Here is a 16,747-nt window from a genome sequence, read left to right on the forward strand (position 1 = left end):
TTTATCTTAAACCGTCCACTTCATAAAAAAGAGGCCAGTAACTGGTCGCATACAGCGAAATACAAGATCGAAACTAGAATTCAATTGCGTGATCTTTCTCTCAATTAAGATGCTTACAGGTAAGACGTGCTATACGCATTGCGTCTATGAAACTTGGCACGTCTGACCAATCTTGAACTTACAAATCCGTGATTAGAAATCAGTCTCACCTGCAGCATCAACCTCTCGACTATATAACAACCATGCAACAGAACTCAAGGAGCTTCAATCAAGACAGTTGATAATTCCAAAATACTTTTATAACAGCTCCTCAATATGGCACCCATCCGCGTCGCCCTAGTCGGTCTCTCCGCCTCCGCAAAAACAAGCTGGGCCTCAAAAGCCCACCTTCCCTACCTACTCTCCCCCCTCGGTCGCTCAAAATACCAAATTGTCGCTCTCCAAAATAGCTCCGTCGAAGCAGCCCAAAAGGCCATATCGCAATACAACCTACCCGCTGAGACAAAAGCATATGGCACAGCGGAAGATCTTGCAGCTGACAAAGATATCGAGCTCGTGGTCGTTTGCACACGTGTTGATGTCCATCATTCAAGTGCCCTTCCGAGCGCTAAGGCTGGCAAGATGCTTTTTGTCGAGTGGCCTTTGGCGCAGGATGTCAAGCATGCAAAGGAGCTTGTTGATGCGGTTGGGGAGAGGAATGTCGTTGGGTTGCAGGGACGGTTTGCGCCGCCGGTGGTTAAGATTAGGGATATTATTCGTGAGGGACGAATTGGAAAGGTTGTTAGTGCCGAGTTGAAGGCTGCTGGGGGGACGAACGATCGAGAAATTCTTCCCACGAGCTTGAAATACTTTACGCAGCGCGCTATCGGTGGAAATACCTTTACCATTGGGTTGGGACACAGTAAGTAATATTGAACAGACAGTAGAAACGAGCATGGCTAATGGGCGTAGTATTCGATTCGTTCCAGTACATCGTTGGAGATATAACCAACATCAAAAGCCGGATTCACTCGCAAAGACCCAACATCCGCCTCCGCGACATCGACTCTGGCAAGATCACCGAAACAGTCAGCACCGACGTCCCAGACATCACCTTCGCAACAGGAACACTCCGCGAATCTCCCACCGTTCAAAAAGACGCCGCCGTATCAATCCGCTTCCGCCGCGGCCAGCCCTTCCCCGGCGAACCGCCCCTCCTCATCACTATCGCCGGCGAAAAAGGTGAGATTCGTCTCAGAGGGTATGGAGGCACTGCTTTGAACGCTTCTGGGTACGATGAGCCTGTTATTATTGAGGTTCATGATTTTGAGACCGATAAGGTAGAGGAGGTGGAGTGGAAGTGGCATGGATGGCAGGAGGAGAATGATGTTCCGATTATTGGGAGGAGTATTGCTGCTGTTTATGATCGGTTTGTCAGTGGTGAGACGGAGGGACTGGTGACGTTTGCAGAGGCGCTGAAGAGGCATGAGCAGCTTGAGGGGATGCTGAAGGAGTGGGATACTGATAAGTCTCAGTGATGGGCTGGTCGCGGCCTGGGGTTTCTTTATGCTATGTATAATGGGAGGGGTCTAAAGATAGACACATGCTGATGAGTCAAAGAAAATATTTCCTCGAAAGCGTAGGTTGCTAAAATAAAGAATCATAAGTTCTAGCCTAAGGTTCCATAAGTTATCTAAATTCTTTCGTCCCTTATGCTCTGGGCAACTAACCACTGGACAAGATTTCCTAGGTTTCCTCTCTCTCCACAGGTCGGAGGTCCATATCCCGAAGCATTGCTTCATTATAGTGGCTCACCTCCAAGCCCAGGAACGCAAATGCGGGGTGATCTCGCCAAGTATACCAGCATTCGAGAGTAATGGTCATGATGACGATGACAGTGGTAGAATTAGAGGGATAGACGTTGTCGACTCGGATACGATTCGCAGCAGAGCGACGCAACTGAATCCATTCCCGAACGGCACTCGGCGCCTGAAGGTTTGGAGTCTTGAGGTGTACTGATAATACCACTCTGATCTCTGAGTGATCGGTAGGCGAAGGGCATGGCGACCAGTCCCTCGGATTCATAGGCTTGATGCTGATGGGTGTCTGGGCTGCTGGGAGCCCTGCGATGAATACAGGCATGCTCCATAATTCCATGTTGTTGGCCATCATCTGCCGCTTTGCTAGCCTGCTGTAGAGCTGTGGAGTTGTTAGAATGTGCCCCTTACTAGCCGCGTTTGTAAGCTCATCCACAAGATAATCTGTGAACTGTCCTGTGAGTATTCCGTGTTCTCCGGAACAAGCCGCAATGATCTCTTTGTTCCGCCCAATACCTCCTCCAGGAGCATGACACGTATCAAGTAGCATCAGAACCTTGGCAGGTTGATGATCAATACACATATTCCGAATCGTATTGAAGTTAACCTCTGGCTTCCCCCCTTCCTTTTCTTGATAATGGCCCTGCATCCAAAGTTGAGGTCCAAAGTAGGATCTAACTTCGCCCTTTCCAACGTAATAAATTATTACCAGGCAGTCTGAGTCCATTCCATCGAAGACATCCAAGAGTTCCCTGATCATGTCTCGCTGGGCATAGATTGTGCAGGGAAGCGTGCTGGGGAGGGTACAGGTCGCTACTTGAAAGCCAAAGCCCTGTGAAAAGACGTCTCTGACCTTGTCGCAGTATGTGCCACCCTCGGTATCGAAGTGGAAGCACAGAACGCGGACTTCACGATAGGGCTCTTTTCTTGCGCTGGAGTGATGCCCGAAGTCGAGTGCATCCTGAATCACCCGATTGAGGTCCTCGAGACCTATCGGATCTGCTCGGCTGAAGGCATTAGCAGGGTGCGTGGATGAATCTGTCATCTTGAGATGTGAGGCAGGAAATAAAGGTTGAAAGTGAGGAAAAGAAGGTAAGGGCAGCTTTTATGTGTCGACGGCTCACAATATAACCACTAACCTTTGGAAGGAAAGGGAGCTTTTATGGTAATCATCATGATACTAACTTTATGAGTCACGATACATACCTTCAGACCGGATCTTAATTAGCATTTAGGTTCATAATCTGCGATAATCATTGTGTTGATCTTATCTGTGAAGCTCGGGACTTACGCCTCAGAAAAACTCACATAGCTAACCTTTGACCTCGAGCCTTAGTTGGCACAAGGTTCAAAGTCCGCGACCATCAACACGCTGTCTTGACGCCTCAAAGGTTCGGCCATTCAAGAATCTTAGACAGACCTCCTCTGAGGCTTAGGGCACTAAAATAAAGTAGCCTAAATGCCAGTCTGAGCTAGCATAGGTAAGGATAGCTAAATTATTCTGTCTCTTATGATACCGCGGCAGTCTAATCTCCTCAACGAATTGCACTTTTGAAGCATTATGACGTTCAGGTTAAGCTTTCTCGACGAATTTACACTTTATTTCAAGCATCATGACCCCAATACTTCCACGAAACCTTTTTCTGCCCTGCCTTCAAGGTTCGGGGCTGACGTACAAAATGCCTTGCTTCCTCCCGGTCTTTATCACTTCTCCCACCAACATCAACCGCAACACAGAACCACCTTTGAAAACACATAATTTAAACAAGTGCCATCATGGTACGCTACGAAGTCGAAGAACCGCTTTGTTCCATTTGTGGTCTCGGTGTAGGCTTCTCCACCCTCCCAGAAAGAACCTGGCAAGATGTTGCCATCGTGATTCAAGGACCCAGGCATACCGATTCCGACGAACAGCTCTCCTGGTATGAAGCTACAGGGTATACATATCAAGAAATTGGCTATAGCCACTTTACACTACTTCCCTGCCGATCACCTGTTCTTGTGCATTCAATTCACCAAGTGTGCCCAGCACTGCCTGTCCGACCCGACTGTCATTTCCTTGGTTTTCACAGTGCTTGCATGTCCATTGCTCGCCAAGTAATCTTGAGATCACCAACAAATTCGCTGTACAGCTTCAAAGATATTTGGATTACTTTGAGCCAGCGTTACCGAAATGGTCCAACTAGCGACGAGTACTGGGACGATGTCCCCCCGGTCCCTCAGAAGAGTGCGGCAGGAACATGTTCTTGGACCAGATACGCTACTTACTATCTTCCGACCTATAAGCACTCGAGAACATCTGGATGGGTAGGCGTTTCATCCGTCTTTGTGAATCTTTTCTTTGCTAACATATATCAGTGGTCTGGCGACCCGATCTGTATTCGAAACCTTACGGCTTGCCTACTCGATAACTTACCGAGCCGTCTAAAGGCTTCGTCAACTAAAAATTCCCCGCTTCAGGACCATCTCGAGAATCTTCCCCAAGAACTGTTTGATCTGATAAAGGAATTCGTCCAGCAAGGACCCATGAGTATACAGTCCACAGGCATCTTACCCCAGTCACTTTGGAAGGAAGCTTTCCTCAAAATACCGTTTCTTTGGGACTTGGACGTGGGAGAAGTCAACCGATTTCCCGATTCGCCCCCAGATCCAAACAAGGAATGGGACTGGGAACAGTTAGTCCGCCGACTTATGGCCCGTCCCATTCAAGCTGATCCACCGACATTGGAAAATCTTTTGCCTGGCCCTTGGAATTATGGAACGGTAGGCTTGGAGCTGCCCCGTGGGTTGACAAGTCGACGACGAATCTGGCAGATTGTGGACGATATGGATCCCAAAGAACTCGATGGGTGGGAGGGCGAGATCTATGGTGTTCCTTAAGAGACAGTGCCTGGAGTATGGTGACATTGGATTTGAAGGAACGTACAGAAGGGCTCAGGTACATCAAGTACTGTCGCTCAGATTGATTTGCTTTTTATCTAATTGGGATCCGCGACGAGAAACAATATATTATTCCATCCATGCATTGACAATCCAAACCATGATAATATCGTCTTCACCGACAACTCTATTCCCATCCCATACATGCTGTAATCGCTTGACTTATGCAGAACTGCGCTAAGAGACAAAAACATTATTCGTTTGCAGTTTCAAGAGAAGTCAAAAACTGTCGCGCCTTGTAGAAGATGAGACCCAGGACCCAGATAGCAATAATGACGATCGCCTGTGTAGGCGCAAAGATCGCTCCTCTAATAACAACGAATCCACTGACAATGACGAAAACGATCGGGTTGATAGAGAAAGTCTTGTATGGACGCTCCAGATCAGGCTCTCGGTATCGCAAGATGATCGCACCGAGGACGGTGAGGAAGAAGAAAGAGTATTCTCCCAGACCGTTGAGAGTGAGGAGAGCTCTGAAACTGCCAAAAAGGATATAAAAGCTGGCGAGAACAACTGAGAGAATTACAGCGTTGATTGGCGCATCTCCAGCAGGCTCATCAGCATCAGTGTTCTCTTCTTCTTCAGTGGGTTTCGCGCCGACTCGTCCGACGATAGTGAAAAGGCTAGGAATCCAATCCTTTCTCGCAGCGGCCACACACATTCGGCTTGCGACGAAGGAATTGCCGAGGAGAGAACCTGCAACGACTAGACAGATAAGTATGGCGGTGACGATACCGAAGCCGCGGCCGAGAAGGCGGGTCATGGCTGTTACTGCTACACTGTCGGTTGTGCTGACGACGTTCCATGGAAGAAGGATGTAGTATCCTGCGTTGGCGGCGAGGAAGCATATGATGGCTGTTGGGATGGATGTGTTGATTGCAAGAGGGAGTTGCTTGGCTGGCTGTGAAAGCTCAGCGGAGACATAAATCGCCTGCTCATGTTAGTATGAACTTGCGACTGGAATGACGACTTACCTTGTCCCATCCAGAGTAAGCCCACAGAGCAGCATACAAAGCAGCAGAGTAATGTCCAAAGGTCTCCCACTGACTCAACTTATCCCACTCCGTATCCGGTCCATTCGGATTATACGTATCGCGATACGCAAACCACGATTTCTTATACCAATCGCCTCCCCCAACTTCCTTATCAGGATGCGCGGCGTGAACACCTACTACCGCAATAGCAGCAACGACAACAACCAAGATACTCAGAAACTTGAGCACGACGAAGAAACCGTTGAGTCGCGTACTGGCTTTTGTGCTGATAGAGTTTGCAACGCTCATCACCACGAGAACTAAGATGGAGAGAAGTTTGTGGGAGATGTGGTCATCTTGGTTGATTACGCCTGCAGCCGAATAAGCGCTCTCGACGAAGACGATGCTGAGAATGGCGAGGGTTGCGGGCATGACGGCGACGATCCATGTCCATGCTGCGAGAAAACCCCAAACCTCGCCATAGATGTGCTGAAGGTATGGCTGAACACCACCTGCACCACATTAGAATCCACAAAGCCTAAATCCAAGCGTGAGATCTCACCTTCGCCTTCAATAGCCGTCCCAAGCTCAGCAAACGTCGTAGCACCCGTCCAAGCCAAAACACCACCAATCAACCAAATCGCCAGCGCAATACCAGGAGACGGAACATTCGTATCAATAGAACCAGGCGACGTAAAGACGCCACTTCCGATGACGATGCTTACGACGATACCGAAGGCTTCTGCGGCGCCGAGGTTGCGGGTGAATGTTCCTCGGTTACGCGACGCGTTCTCTTCGCGCGGGGAAGCGAGGAGAGGTTGTTGAACATCTTCGACTTGGTCTGACGGCATTTTGGACCCAGAATCTCAAAGGAGATGTTTATTCCGGGGGTTTGAAGGAGTTGAAACAACCTGAGGGAGATGGTCTGTGAGTTGGAATGGAGTCATCGCTAACGTCGTGTGACACGGCGGGTAATTGTCGGTATGACGTGACGGCATCCTCCGATGACTACAATCGGCTTCAACATCAATCTCACGATACATAAAATAATATCATTCTTTTCACCGTCTTCCAGTTCATCAGATAAGTTTCTTCCAATTCATCATGTCTTCATTGAAATTAAAGCGCGTAAAGATCACCATCAAATACCGAGATGAAACAATGACATTCGCCCTTGACAATCAAACTAACCCCTGTTGAAGAAGCTACTGCAACAATACCAGGATTATACTCGTAATTTTTATCGCATTGATCATCCAAATGCATCACAGACCAGCTTTCTGAAACCTTTTAACTTTGTTGAAACGGACACGGGGCATTTCCACCAATTATGTCGGTCTTGGTAGCATGTTTATTTGGATTAACATTTTGGGTTGCAGGTATATAAGAGCTTAATTGCACTGCTCTGTTGTTCCTTATTCTTTTTGCATTCCATTCGTTCTTTTCTTGTTAAAGTTTTCGTTTTTACATTCGTTACAATGGGCTTCTTCACTTCCAAGGCCATCATCGGCCTTCTCGCCGTCAGCGCCAATGCCCTCCCTCAATCCCTTCCAACATCAGCCCAGGCGGCTGAACCTGCATCTTCATACACCGCTAACCCCAACGTCGGCCCTGGAGGCTCCAGCTTCAAAGACTCAGCTCATTTCCGCGTCTACGCAGGATCCGCCGAAGATACCGACAAAGCCCTATCCATGCTCGAAGCCGCGTTCGACTGCTTCGTCGGAACACTAAAATGGCGATCTTCCGGTCTTTCTTTCAACGACGAGGCTGGTACTGGAGAGCTGCACAAGACGAATGTTTACACTGTTTCGACACTGGATGGTGCGGCGGGTGTTATGCACTCTGATATGCAGGCTGGGTCTGCTTGGTTGGAAGTTGTGAACGAGTACCTAGCTGTTCCAGGCGTGACGGTTCATGAGTATGGTCATGGACTGCATTATCACCAGCAAAACTGGGTTGACCAGGGTAACACTGGTGCTTGGTGGGAGACTCTCGCCAACTGGGTCGCCGACACTTACAAAACCTCCGACATTTGTGCCGCCGCCCGAAAGGCACACGGTCAAGAGGCCCAGCCCACCGAGATCGAGCTTCAAAAGCTTCTTGGCGACGCCCATCAAGTCATCGTCGATGGTACACCCGAGACCGGCAATTACTACCAAGCCTGGCCTTTCCTCGCTTACTTGACCAACAACCCTGATGATTTCGAGGGTCTTGGCCAAGATACCGTTCTTCAGATGCAGGTTCAGTATGAGAAAGGCAGTAACGAAACACCGCTTCACACTCTTGCTCGCGTTTCCAAGAATGCGACTGTCGGTGATATCGTCGGCCGTTACTGGGCACGCATGGCCTACGTTGACATCGGCCACGCTACAGCCCAAGACGTATTCTTCCAGCAGCGCGCAGAACTGGGCGTCGCTTATGTCGATGCTTCTGGCGACGGTTACAAGCCCATTGCTGATCGTTCACCTCGATACATGGGAGCTAACATCATTCCCCTCGACGTCACCGGTGACAAGGTTGATGTCAAGGTTGTTTCTGAGGGAGAGTTTGTGGCGACTGTTGCTGTTTACCACAAAGATGGCACGACCTCCTATACTACTCTTGTTGATGGTGCTGCCAGTGTTGATATCACGGCTGGAGATGATGTTACCGTTGTTGTTGCGAATGCTCCTGCTAAGGCTGTTATGTACAACGGTTTTGAGTTGACGGAGGAGGTTAATAAGGGGCTGGATTATACCCTCACTCTCAATGGTGCCACCCCCAAGTTTTAGATAATCTTGAAAGCAGGTCTTTACTATAGAATGGACGGGACTTCATAGCATATACTTGGCAAGGCTCCACGTACAAATCTTAAACATATCAATACTCATTTACACTTTCAACTTCCAATCATGGTTATAATGAGAATGAGTGTTCAAATTGACAAGCTATCGAATATGCCTAAGCCGTGATCCGATATCCACCCATTCTATCAAACTTCTCGAAGCTTATCCAATGATGATATCAAGCTCAAGGTTATGACCTTCCTTGACCTTGTAGTTAGTAGAAATGTTCCTACGATCAATGTTCAAAATAGTCTGCTCAGTCCTCTGGCTCTCCCTCGAACGCGTCCTGTCAGACGCATTACCATAATACTCAGGCAAAGCCTTCACACAGGTAATATCATCACCAAGACCAGTGACAGTATCAACCCAGGGCTTGTAGTTGTGCACGCCCATAGCGACAAAGAAGGCTTCCTTGTTCTGCTCCGTCTTGAAGCGCAGCATGCCGGAGGTGCCGCTGCTGCCCATGGTGAGGGTCAGGATACCGTTTTGCTCGTTCCACTGGGAGCCGTTGCCGTAGTGCCAGCAGCCTTTCTCCACGATGTGGAAGTAGGCGTTGGGGTTGGTTTGGAAAACGCGGACTTTGATGGTGTAGGACATTCTGGGGGTGTTAGTGGAAGTATGAAAGTGTTGAGAAGGGACTGACTTGATGAATTTGCTTGTGAAGTTGGGAATCTGTTGTTGTTGTTCTGCTTGTTGAAGTGTGAGTTGGTGGTGATGAAAGATGATTTAGAGAAGAGGAACGCTGCCTTTTATGTTCATCAGGACCTCAGCTTGAGTAAGTTACAGTCTTGCTTCGGACTCAAGATCCTCCGTCTTGCACCTCTTGATGTCCGACTTGTTACGGCGAAGCCATATACATGAGCGATGGACCGGATATGCCGTGTCTCACATTGGACCTCTGCATCAAAAGCTGCAACTATCGATTGGATATGAAGATGACACCAGTCGTTGTGGGCTTGAATCACAATGTAACATCACAAGCCATTGCACAGAAAAAGCAGACGGCAGACGCTGTGGCTGGCTGTGGTCCGTTCCATGCATAAATTGTTCGCTCTATGCCGTCGCTACAAGACAAGATTGACCACCGTTAGCCTGAGGGACGAATAGCTTATGCTAGCCTAGACCATACTTTAAAATACTTTATCTTCGGGTCCTAAGGCTTGGAGTATACCTTTTTCTATAGCCCGCCTGGAAGATCAGATACAAATACCATACCTAATTTCACATGGCATCGCCATACAATGGTGAGGTCTAGATTCACATGCAGGGTTCCCAAAACAGTAACATGCTCACTGCAGTACCTGTGCAATATCTCACAACAGATCGAAAAGTGCGGGGTAGAATCTGACCACCAACTTATTCTCGATCAGATTGTTTAAGACAATGAAGACCAAAGTCTGGTAGCGTTTACGACACCAGTTCCACGTTTGCAAGACATTGAGCTTCACTGGACAATGCAATAACAAAAACAGCAAAGCTCTTGCCATGTATGAGTTCATTTCCACGTCACAAATACATGACAGGAATGCTCGCTCTATCATAATTGGGCATTAACAGGGACCTCGGTCAAAGCGGCAAAACATACAGATCTCAGCCAGCCACATATACCACCCATCAGCAGAGTTCAATATTCCACTTTCAGCTCCAATAGATCTCAATGATCGACACTCAATTCTCCCAGATCTTCGACAAGCGTCTCTCTTCCCCTCACCTAAATATGCAGACCGTCAAAACAAGACTCACACTAGTAGAATTAATCCTACGGCCCGTCCCCTGGCTTCCACCGCATTCTTTAATGTCGCCCAGTAGCCAGTAGGGATAGACTTGAATGATTGCCGTACCGTATAAAGACTTTGTTGTTCCAGTCCTTCGTCATCTGAGTCAATGTAACGATGACTGCATGATGTCTCGGAGACATACTTGAGAGTGGACGGCACGGATGATCCCGTAGGGAAGGGGAATTGAAGTGCCGGCTCCGATATCGCCTTAGATTTGTTTTTCCCCCTCAGATAAATGAGAAAACAATTCATAGACGTAGGTTGTGGCTTGCAAAGCAGTTTTATGTTTATGCGTAGGTGGTTAGAAGTCTGGCTCTTGTTCTTTGTCCTCTGTCGCAGCCAACACAACGACAGTCAATCAATCTACCCAATATGCAGAGCCCGGAAACAAAAAACAGCTTGGTACTGTGGTCTAGTTGGTCATGACATCTCGTTAACACCGAGAAGGTCCCCGGCTCGAGCCCGGGCAGAACCTCACTTTTTGCCTCTCGGAGAACTTCATCATCATGACTGAAGACCTTAAGAGATCATGCTACTGTCTTTAATGTAATTAATTAGCTTTGATTCTTCCATTCTTTTTTTTTTTTTTTTTCTTCTTCTTCTTTTGTTTCTAGTCCCACTTCCCCTATATCCGGATTCTAGATGTCAATAGTCTGTGTTGTTTTGAACGACTCCGCGATTTAACTGGCTCCGGCTGGGTCTACCATGGCAATAGTTCAAGCCACACCAACCGTTTAATTTCCGGAATTCCCTGGTATATAAAACATTCAACGCTTGTAAATGATTCTCAATAAGCGTTGTTCTTACCTTGGTCTCTCGTTCATTGCCACGATGCGGTCCTCTTTTGTTGTGCGATTTGGCGTTGGTCTTTTGGCCGGGTCAGTTCGAGCCAGTCCCTGCAAGCCTCATAGTACAACTGCAACGACTGTGGCTACCAGCGCGACTACTTCTTCCTCTTGGGCCGTCGATGTCTCCAGCTCAACAATTGTTTCCTCCGCGGAGACTCAAGTCAGCTCGACTATATCCGAGTCAGAAATAACTGAGGCTACAATTACGGCTACGAATACCGCCACGACGAGCGATGTCGAGGACATGACTACTACTGAAGTCTCCAACACCTCAGAGGCTACTACCTCAGCCGTCCTGACTACTACAGCCTCAGAGGCTACAACTACGGCTACGGGGACTGCCACAACCACAGATGTTGAGATTGCAACTACTACCGCGCTTACCGAAACCTCGGAGGCTACCATTTCAACCGTCCCGACTACCACAACCTCTGAAGTCTCCTACCCCCTCGAAACCTTTGCCCTCGTCTATTCTAAAACGAGCGGTCCTCTAATGAGCGTACCCGGACCCGATGAATATGTCAACTTCGGCACATCGTACGAACCGTACAAATCTTTGGGTCTCACCATCGAACCCGGAACCGACAGACTTCGAACTACTGGAGGACTATACCTGTGTACTTACTGGGAGGAGCCTGACGCCCCAGGCGCAGTCGCTACCTGCCAAAGCGAGGCGCCATGGTATAAATATATCCAGTGTACCCAGGCCGGCAACGGCGAGTTGAGCTGTACTGGGGAGGCTGTTCAGGTCACTAGGGGGCCGTTTGGGGGACTGAGTTTCGCTGCGACTGATGACCATGTCACGCAGTTCTTGGTTAAGCAGCTGCCGAGTCACGATGATGTTTATAAATTGTTTCTTGCGGACGAGCCTACAAGTGGGTACACCAGTGTTACTTTGAAGGCTGTGCAAGCCAAGACGCAAGAGTAAAAGCTTCGATAGATTAGCTTGGAGGATAACGCCCCTTATTCATTTATAGACTATTAAAACTACGAATACTCAACTTTTAATTCAACTAAGTACTCCAGTGAAAGGTATCTTTCGGGGTATAAAGTACTCGACTACCGGGTCATGTGAAAATGGCCAGTGTTCCGTCAAAGTTATCCGTCCGAACTTAACATAATATGAATAGTTATCTACAGAGACCAGCTTTGGTCCATATCTACAAGCGTCGAATCATCCTAATCCTTTCTGGTTTGAGAAGACAGTATTTAAGAGCGCCTTGAAACGCTTCTGATACTATTCTTTTAATTACCCTTTAACGCAGTGGAACTGTCGATAGTGAGTAACCCTCCCTGATCGTTTAAAGCCAGATCCTCCGAACCAACCACAGTCGATCCATCAAAATTCGTGACGTGAATGGTGGCGAGATTTCGCTCGATAAATATCCCTTCACTTTTGCCAAAGTATTTCAACCATAGTTTCGTTGATCTCGCGCGCGTCATGGCAGCTCGTAAGAGTGGTTGGGTATGAGGGAGACAGGCCACGAGGATGCCTACACCACACTCCAGATTCGACCAGACGATTATGCCCTGCGAGTCGGCTATAATGTTCTCCATGTCAGAAACAACCATAGCCAGTGTTGGTTGCAATTTGATCTTACCGGTTGAGTTGAGACTTCTGCTAAAATTTATCATGAACGGAATGCGTAAACAGCTGACAGCGATGAGGCTGTAATTTAAGTTATTGGCCAGAGCATCACTGAGAGTTGGGTACGGCGTACTCACAATATTCCAACACTGAAGATCAACATAACACCAATCTTCTTCCTAGTTTTCAGGCCAATATGGTAAAGCTGGGTAAGAGGAAGGATGAACATCCAGATATCAAGAACAACATTAATACCAGCATGGACCAGTGCCAACGCGTGTATGTTCACCTTGAAACCCTTTGACTCATCTTTCCATTTCTCCTTTGTTGGGTCGGTCGGCCAGTCCTGACACCCTCCAGCTACACTGATACATGCTGCCGAGATAATAGTAAAAACTATCGTCCATTTGACAACCTTTTGAAAACGTTCCTCTGGAAACGTTCTTAAGAAAAACCACAAGATCGAAAGTTTGATAAGGAGTAGGCTTAGGACATAGGAGTATTCGACAATTATTAGACCCTAACAATGTTAGTAACTTCAGCAGACGTGCTCTTTGTATAAGCCTACCACAGAGAATCTAACGATTGCATGGTCGTCAAGGGTCCACATGTTGCGGCCCAAACCTCCATAAGTCACTGTGAGGATATTAGACCAACCCTTCTTCAGTTACTGTAAACATGACTTACATGCGACCATCAAAATGCATTGGGTAACCGTGAAGACCTATGGTTATTAGTAGACGCAGAACCGTAGGAACAGTGATTTCATCTTACCAATCCCGCGATGATCAGATAGTCGTCGACGCCCCATCGTATGTACTTATAGAATTTAGATACTATCCGCAGTGTCACCGATGCCAAGGCAATTCCGAGAATCAGAAAGTTGATAGCTCTGATATTGTGGTCATTGTCGAGATCCGGTCTCCGACACATGCTTTGTTCAGCCTTGAGAAAGTCTGCGTAGATCCAGTTAGGGTAACGTCAGAGGGTGATCGTTTTGAGACTGCCTGATAGCTTGGCCACAACAATTCAAGAGTTGTTCAAAGTGCAAAAGACTTACCCAGTGATTCTCTAATAGTACAAGCTTTCCGTAGGCAGCCTGTGACCAAACTGTTCAACCTCTTGGAGCTGCATAACCGTTCTATATTCCTGGTGGAAAATAATGGCGGGTCAAGTAGTTTATCCAGGCAAGTAATCTGATACATGATAAGCGAATGCCAAATCGGTTGGTTATCCCAGGTACTTACTGCACATTGCGGAACACCGTCTAGTTCAGCTGGTTCTGCTACGTCAGCAGCAACCTGTGCCGCGAAGCATAGTAACGCGACAATTGATGATGGTGATATGGTGGGGAGGTTCATTACGGCGTGCTACGATGACAACACAACTGGTAGAGCTGCGAGGAAGAGGCAAGAACAGGAGGAAACGAGATGAGCGGCACAGTAAGCCGGCTTGTCTGGTATTTAATCAGCCAAGGGTTCAAAGTCTGTTCCTGGAGTGAAGCGGCACGTAGCGTTGGCGCTCTTGGCAAACACCACTACACTAACTACAATGTGCCCGCCCCGTGGACATCTTGACCAAGTCTATGATTCGCGGCAAAGAAAATATAGATGTGATATATTACATTCTGCATGTCTTGTCAAATAAGAGTACCTGCTTGGATCCACAGGGCGTATCCAATCTACCAAGATAATCATAGATTAACCTCAGCCGCTCAGCCTTTGGCCGTGCGCTTGGATGTTCCTCTAGTCTACTTTCGGTTTGCCAACTCCGAAAACAGCTAGAGCGTCGAGACCGGCACAAGCTTGCCGTCACACGCGTGATCTAGAGTCATCTTAAGAAGTTGCTAGCAGGATGAGGGCATTCCAGAATACCGGGCACAGTTAGTATTAAACCCGAGCAAGCATGTAATTCGCACTACGGGCAGGGGAGGCGCACTACGTACGATCTACAGTGGTTTGACAGGGAATAAGAGTACTTTAGCTACACTGTGTTGAACCGCTGGATGGCAGATAGGCTCATCTTATCTAATCAGTTTACCCGCTCCTCATCCGAGCTTTGGTTAGCTAACCCGCCTTGCAAATCATGCTAACTTCTTTTGAGGTTGTCCTGAGAGCTGCGATTTAACAGAGAGTGTTGGAAGAATTAGCAGGCCACCACACAAGCGACGAAATATCTCGACTAAATGATGATGCCTCACAATGGAACTTAGCCTTTTTGTCTTAACACACAGAGTCTTGGAGGACAATTCTTCTGTCACCTACCTACTCCCTCCCCTTTTACGCGAGCATCACAATTTACAGCGTAACATTCGGCAGATACACTTTTGTTTCTCTGAAAAGGAATGAAACATAAACGCTTCCTTTCCTTCACCGTCGAATAGAAGCTTTCCAAAGGATGAAACTAATCGTAACCGAGTGTCGATCGCAACACTGAGGTGTCCAGCGGTTCTGGATACCGCAGGGATGAGCCACAGCTGGGGTAACATCACGGTTTCTCCGTAAGGAGAGACAGATAAAAGGCGCCTGTCCGTTCTTCCTTTCCTATCTGCTTGTTTGTGTCTGTTTCGGTACTCGAAAATGGGTTTCAAAGTTCTCATCGCCGGCGCTGGCCCAACAGGCCTTCTCGCTGCCCTTGCTCTCCAACGAGCTGGTGTCGAGTTTACTATTCTGGAACGACGCAAAGAAGCAGACTTGAACTGGGGTGCATCGGTCTGTATCTGGCCTCATAGCTCGCGAATTCTTGACCAACTTGGTCTTTTGAAGGAAGCGTATGATCTTCATTTGCCCATGGCGAAGAAGTGTAATCTTCGCCGTGATGGGTCCGTCATGAGTTGGAGTGATATGATTAAGAATATCGGTGAATAGTGAGTCAAGTTCCTGGCGGAGTTTGTGAGTGGTGCTAATCTTGATAGCCATGGCCACGAGTGGATGTTATTCCAACGTGGCGATCTTGTCAATTTACTCAAGGATAATCTCTCCGACATAACGAACCAGCTTCATCTCGACAAATATGTTACTTCTATCGAATCCAAGCCCATGGGTGTTGAGGTCACTTGCGCCGACGGAAGTATTTACAACGGAGATATCCTCATCGGCGCCGACGGAATCAACAGCACAACCCGCTCCTTCGTAAACGAAGAGACCAAAGAAAGCGAGACCAAGAACGAAGACTTCACAACAACCTTCTACGGCTTTTACGGCCACGGAAACGAACTCTCCACCGACCTCGTCGAAGGAACAGACTACGAATGCCATTCCGAAGGCTTCAGCACACAGCTCATCATGCCCTCGCACAGTAAATACTTCTTTACAATCTATCTCAAACTCGACAAGCCGACCACAGGCAAACACTGGATCACATCCGAGCAAGCCGACGAGCTAGCGAAGAAATACGAGGACGTTTACCTTGCACCAGGCGTAACATTTAAGCAAGTCTGGGAGAACAAAAAATGGTTCTACACAGCCCCCTTCGAAGAAGGCGTCGCCAAAACCTGGTCCCGCGACCGCGTCGTCCTCCTCGGCGACTCCGTCCATAAAATGACACCCAACATCGGCTTCGGGCTCAACACAGGCTGGCAATCCACCGTCGTCCTAATCAACCTCCTCCGTACGCTCCTTCTCGAGACTCCCAACCCCGATATCAAGGATCTCACAAAGACATTCACCGAATATCGAAACATCCGCGAGGCGCACGTTACCAACGATGTTAAACTCGCTGGTACGTCCACAAGGGCCGTTATGTGGGATAATATCCTGTGGAAACTGCTTGATCAGTATTTGCTGCCCTATATCAATGGTGATACTATTCTTGCGAAGCATATGTGTTGCCCGACTGTCCAGAAGGCTTTTACACTGAATTGGTTGGGTGAACCGAATTTTAAGGAGGGGGAGTTGAAGTGGCATAATAAACCTGTTGTCGTCGAGAGTTGAAGGATCGGACTAGCATAGCATTATTTTCTTCATACTACTTTTAATATTTGACAATGTTTTAATCCT

At 47.8% G+C, this 16,747-nt stretch overlaps 9 protein-coding genes and 1 non-coding gene across 10 annotated transcripts; 6 read left to right on the top strand and 4 right to left on the bottom strand.

Annotated features, from left to right (window-relative positions):
• Nucleotides 1-246: 246 nt before the first annotated feature.
• Nucleotides 247-1,736, top strand: B0J16DRAFT_347829 (uncharacterized protein). Its single transcript, XM_046128613.1, has 2 exons — nucleotides 247-901; nucleotides 952-1,736. The coding sequence occupies exons 1-2, from the start codon at nucleotides 316-318 to the stop codon at nucleotides 1,515-1,517; spliced, it is 1,152 nt and encodes a 383-aa protein (XP_045980427.1). The 5' UTR covers nucleotides 247-315; the 3' UTR covers nucleotides 1,518-1,736.
• B0J16DRAFT_387679 (uncharacterized protein) lies at nucleotides 1,726-2,841 on the bottom strand (the record flags this gene model as incomplete). Its single annotated transcript, XM_046131693.1, has 1 exon — nucleotides 1,726-2,841. One exon carries the CDS (start codon nucleotides 2,839-2,841, stop codon nucleotides 1,726-1,728), a length of 1,116 nt encoding a protein of 371 aa, XP_045980428.1.
• Nucleotides 2,842-3,572: 731 nt separating this feature from the next.
• On the top strand, nucleotides 3,573-4,676 carry B0J16DRAFT_387680 (uncharacterized protein; the record flags this gene model as incomplete). The annotated part of the gene is made up of 2 exons (XM_046131694.1): nucleotides 3,573-4,103; nucleotides 4,155-4,676. The coding sequence occupies 2 exons, from the start codon at nucleotides 3,573-3,575 to the stop codon at nucleotides 4,674-4,676; spliced, it is 1,053 nt and encodes a 350-aa protein (XP_045980429.1).
• Nucleotides 4,677-4,929: 253 nt separating this feature from the next.
• B0J16DRAFT_387681 (amino acid/polyamine transporter I) lies at nucleotides 4,930-6,561 on the bottom strand (the record flags this gene model as incomplete). Its single annotated transcript, XM_046131695.1, has 3 exons — nucleotides 4,930-5,667; nucleotides 5,711-6,222; nucleotides 6,273-6,561. The coding sequence occupies 3 exons, from the start codon at nucleotides 6,559-6,561 to the stop codon at nucleotides 4,930-4,932; spliced, it is 1,539 nt and encodes a 512-aa protein (XP_045980430.1).
• Nucleotides 6,562-6,792: 231 nt separating this feature from the next.
• Nucleotides 6,793-8,576, top strand: B0J16DRAFT_347832 (uncharacterized protein). Its single transcript, XM_046128614.1, has one exon. It carries the CDS (start codon nucleotides 7,189-7,191, stop codon nucleotides 8,479-8,481), a length of 1,293 nt encoding a protein of 430 aa, XP_045980431.1. The 5' UTR covers nucleotides 6,793-7,188; the 3' UTR covers nucleotides 8,482-8,576.
• A 121-nt stretch (nucleotides 8,577-8,697) lies between these two features.
• B0J16DRAFT_387683 (Cytolysin/lectin) lies at nucleotides 8,698-9,132 on the bottom strand (the record flags this gene model as incomplete). Its single annotated transcript, XM_046131696.1, has 1 exon — nucleotides 8,698-9,132. One exon carries the CDS (start codon nucleotides 9,130-9,132, stop codon nucleotides 8,698-8,700), a length of 435 nt encoding a protein of 144 aa, XP_045980432.1.
• Nucleotides 9,133-10,714: 1,582 nt separating this feature from the next.
• B0J16DRAFT_t245 lies at nucleotides 10,715-10,788 on the top strand. Its single transcript has one exon. It is a non-coding gene; the product is annotated as a tRNA-Val (tRNA).
• A 319-nt stretch (nucleotides 10,789-11,107) lies between these two features.
• Nucleotides 11,108-12,187, top strand: B0J16DRAFT_347834 (uncharacterized protein). The gene has a single exon (XM_046128615.1). It carries the CDS (start codon nucleotides 11,145-11,147, stop codon nucleotides 12,087-12,089), a length of 945 nt encoding a protein of 314 aa, XP_045980433.1. The 5' UTR covers nucleotides 11,108-11,144; the 3' UTR covers nucleotides 12,090-12,187.
• Nucleotides 12,188-12,393: 206 nt separating this feature from the next.
• Nucleotides 12,394-13,945, bottom strand: B0J16DRAFT_291429 (uncharacterized protein). The gene is made up of 7 exons (XM_046124284.1): nucleotides 13,810-13,945; nucleotides 13,524-13,705; nucleotides 13,437-13,473; nucleotides 13,318-13,385; nucleotides 12,887-13,269; nucleotides 12,763-12,830; nucleotides 12,394-12,702 (listed from the first exon to the last, which is right to left on the bottom strand). Exons 2-7 carry the CDS (start codon nucleotides 13,680-13,682, stop codon nucleotides 12,407-12,409), a joined length of 1,011 nt encoding a protein of 336 aa, XP_045980434.1. The 5' UTR covers nucleotides 13,683-13,705; nucleotides 13,810-13,945; the 3' UTR covers nucleotides 12,394-12,406.
• A 1,294-nt stretch (nucleotides 13,946-15,239) lies between these two features.
• B0J16DRAFT_417486 (uncharacterized protein) lies at nucleotides 15,240-16,681 on the top strand (the record flags this gene model as incomplete). Its single annotated transcript, XM_046133671.1, has 2 exons — nucleotides 15,240-15,615; nucleotides 15,664-16,681. Exons 1-2 carry the CDS (start codon nucleotides 15,329-15,331, stop codon nucleotides 16,679-16,681), a joined length of 1,305 nt encoding a protein of 434 aa, XP_045980435.1. The 5' UTR covers nucleotides 15,240-15,328.
• Between the last annotated feature and the right edge of the window lie 66 nt (nucleotides 16,682-16,747).

Source organism: Fusarium flagelliforme (assembly GCF_020744385.1).
Source record: "Fusarium flagelliforme strain FIESC 12 MPI-CAGE-AA-0113 chromosome Unknown B0J16scaffold_6, whole genome shotgun sequence".
Taxonomy (NCBI): Eukaryota; Fungi; Ascomycota; class Sordariomycetes; order Hypocreales; family Nectriaceae; genus Fusarium; species Fusarium flagelliforme.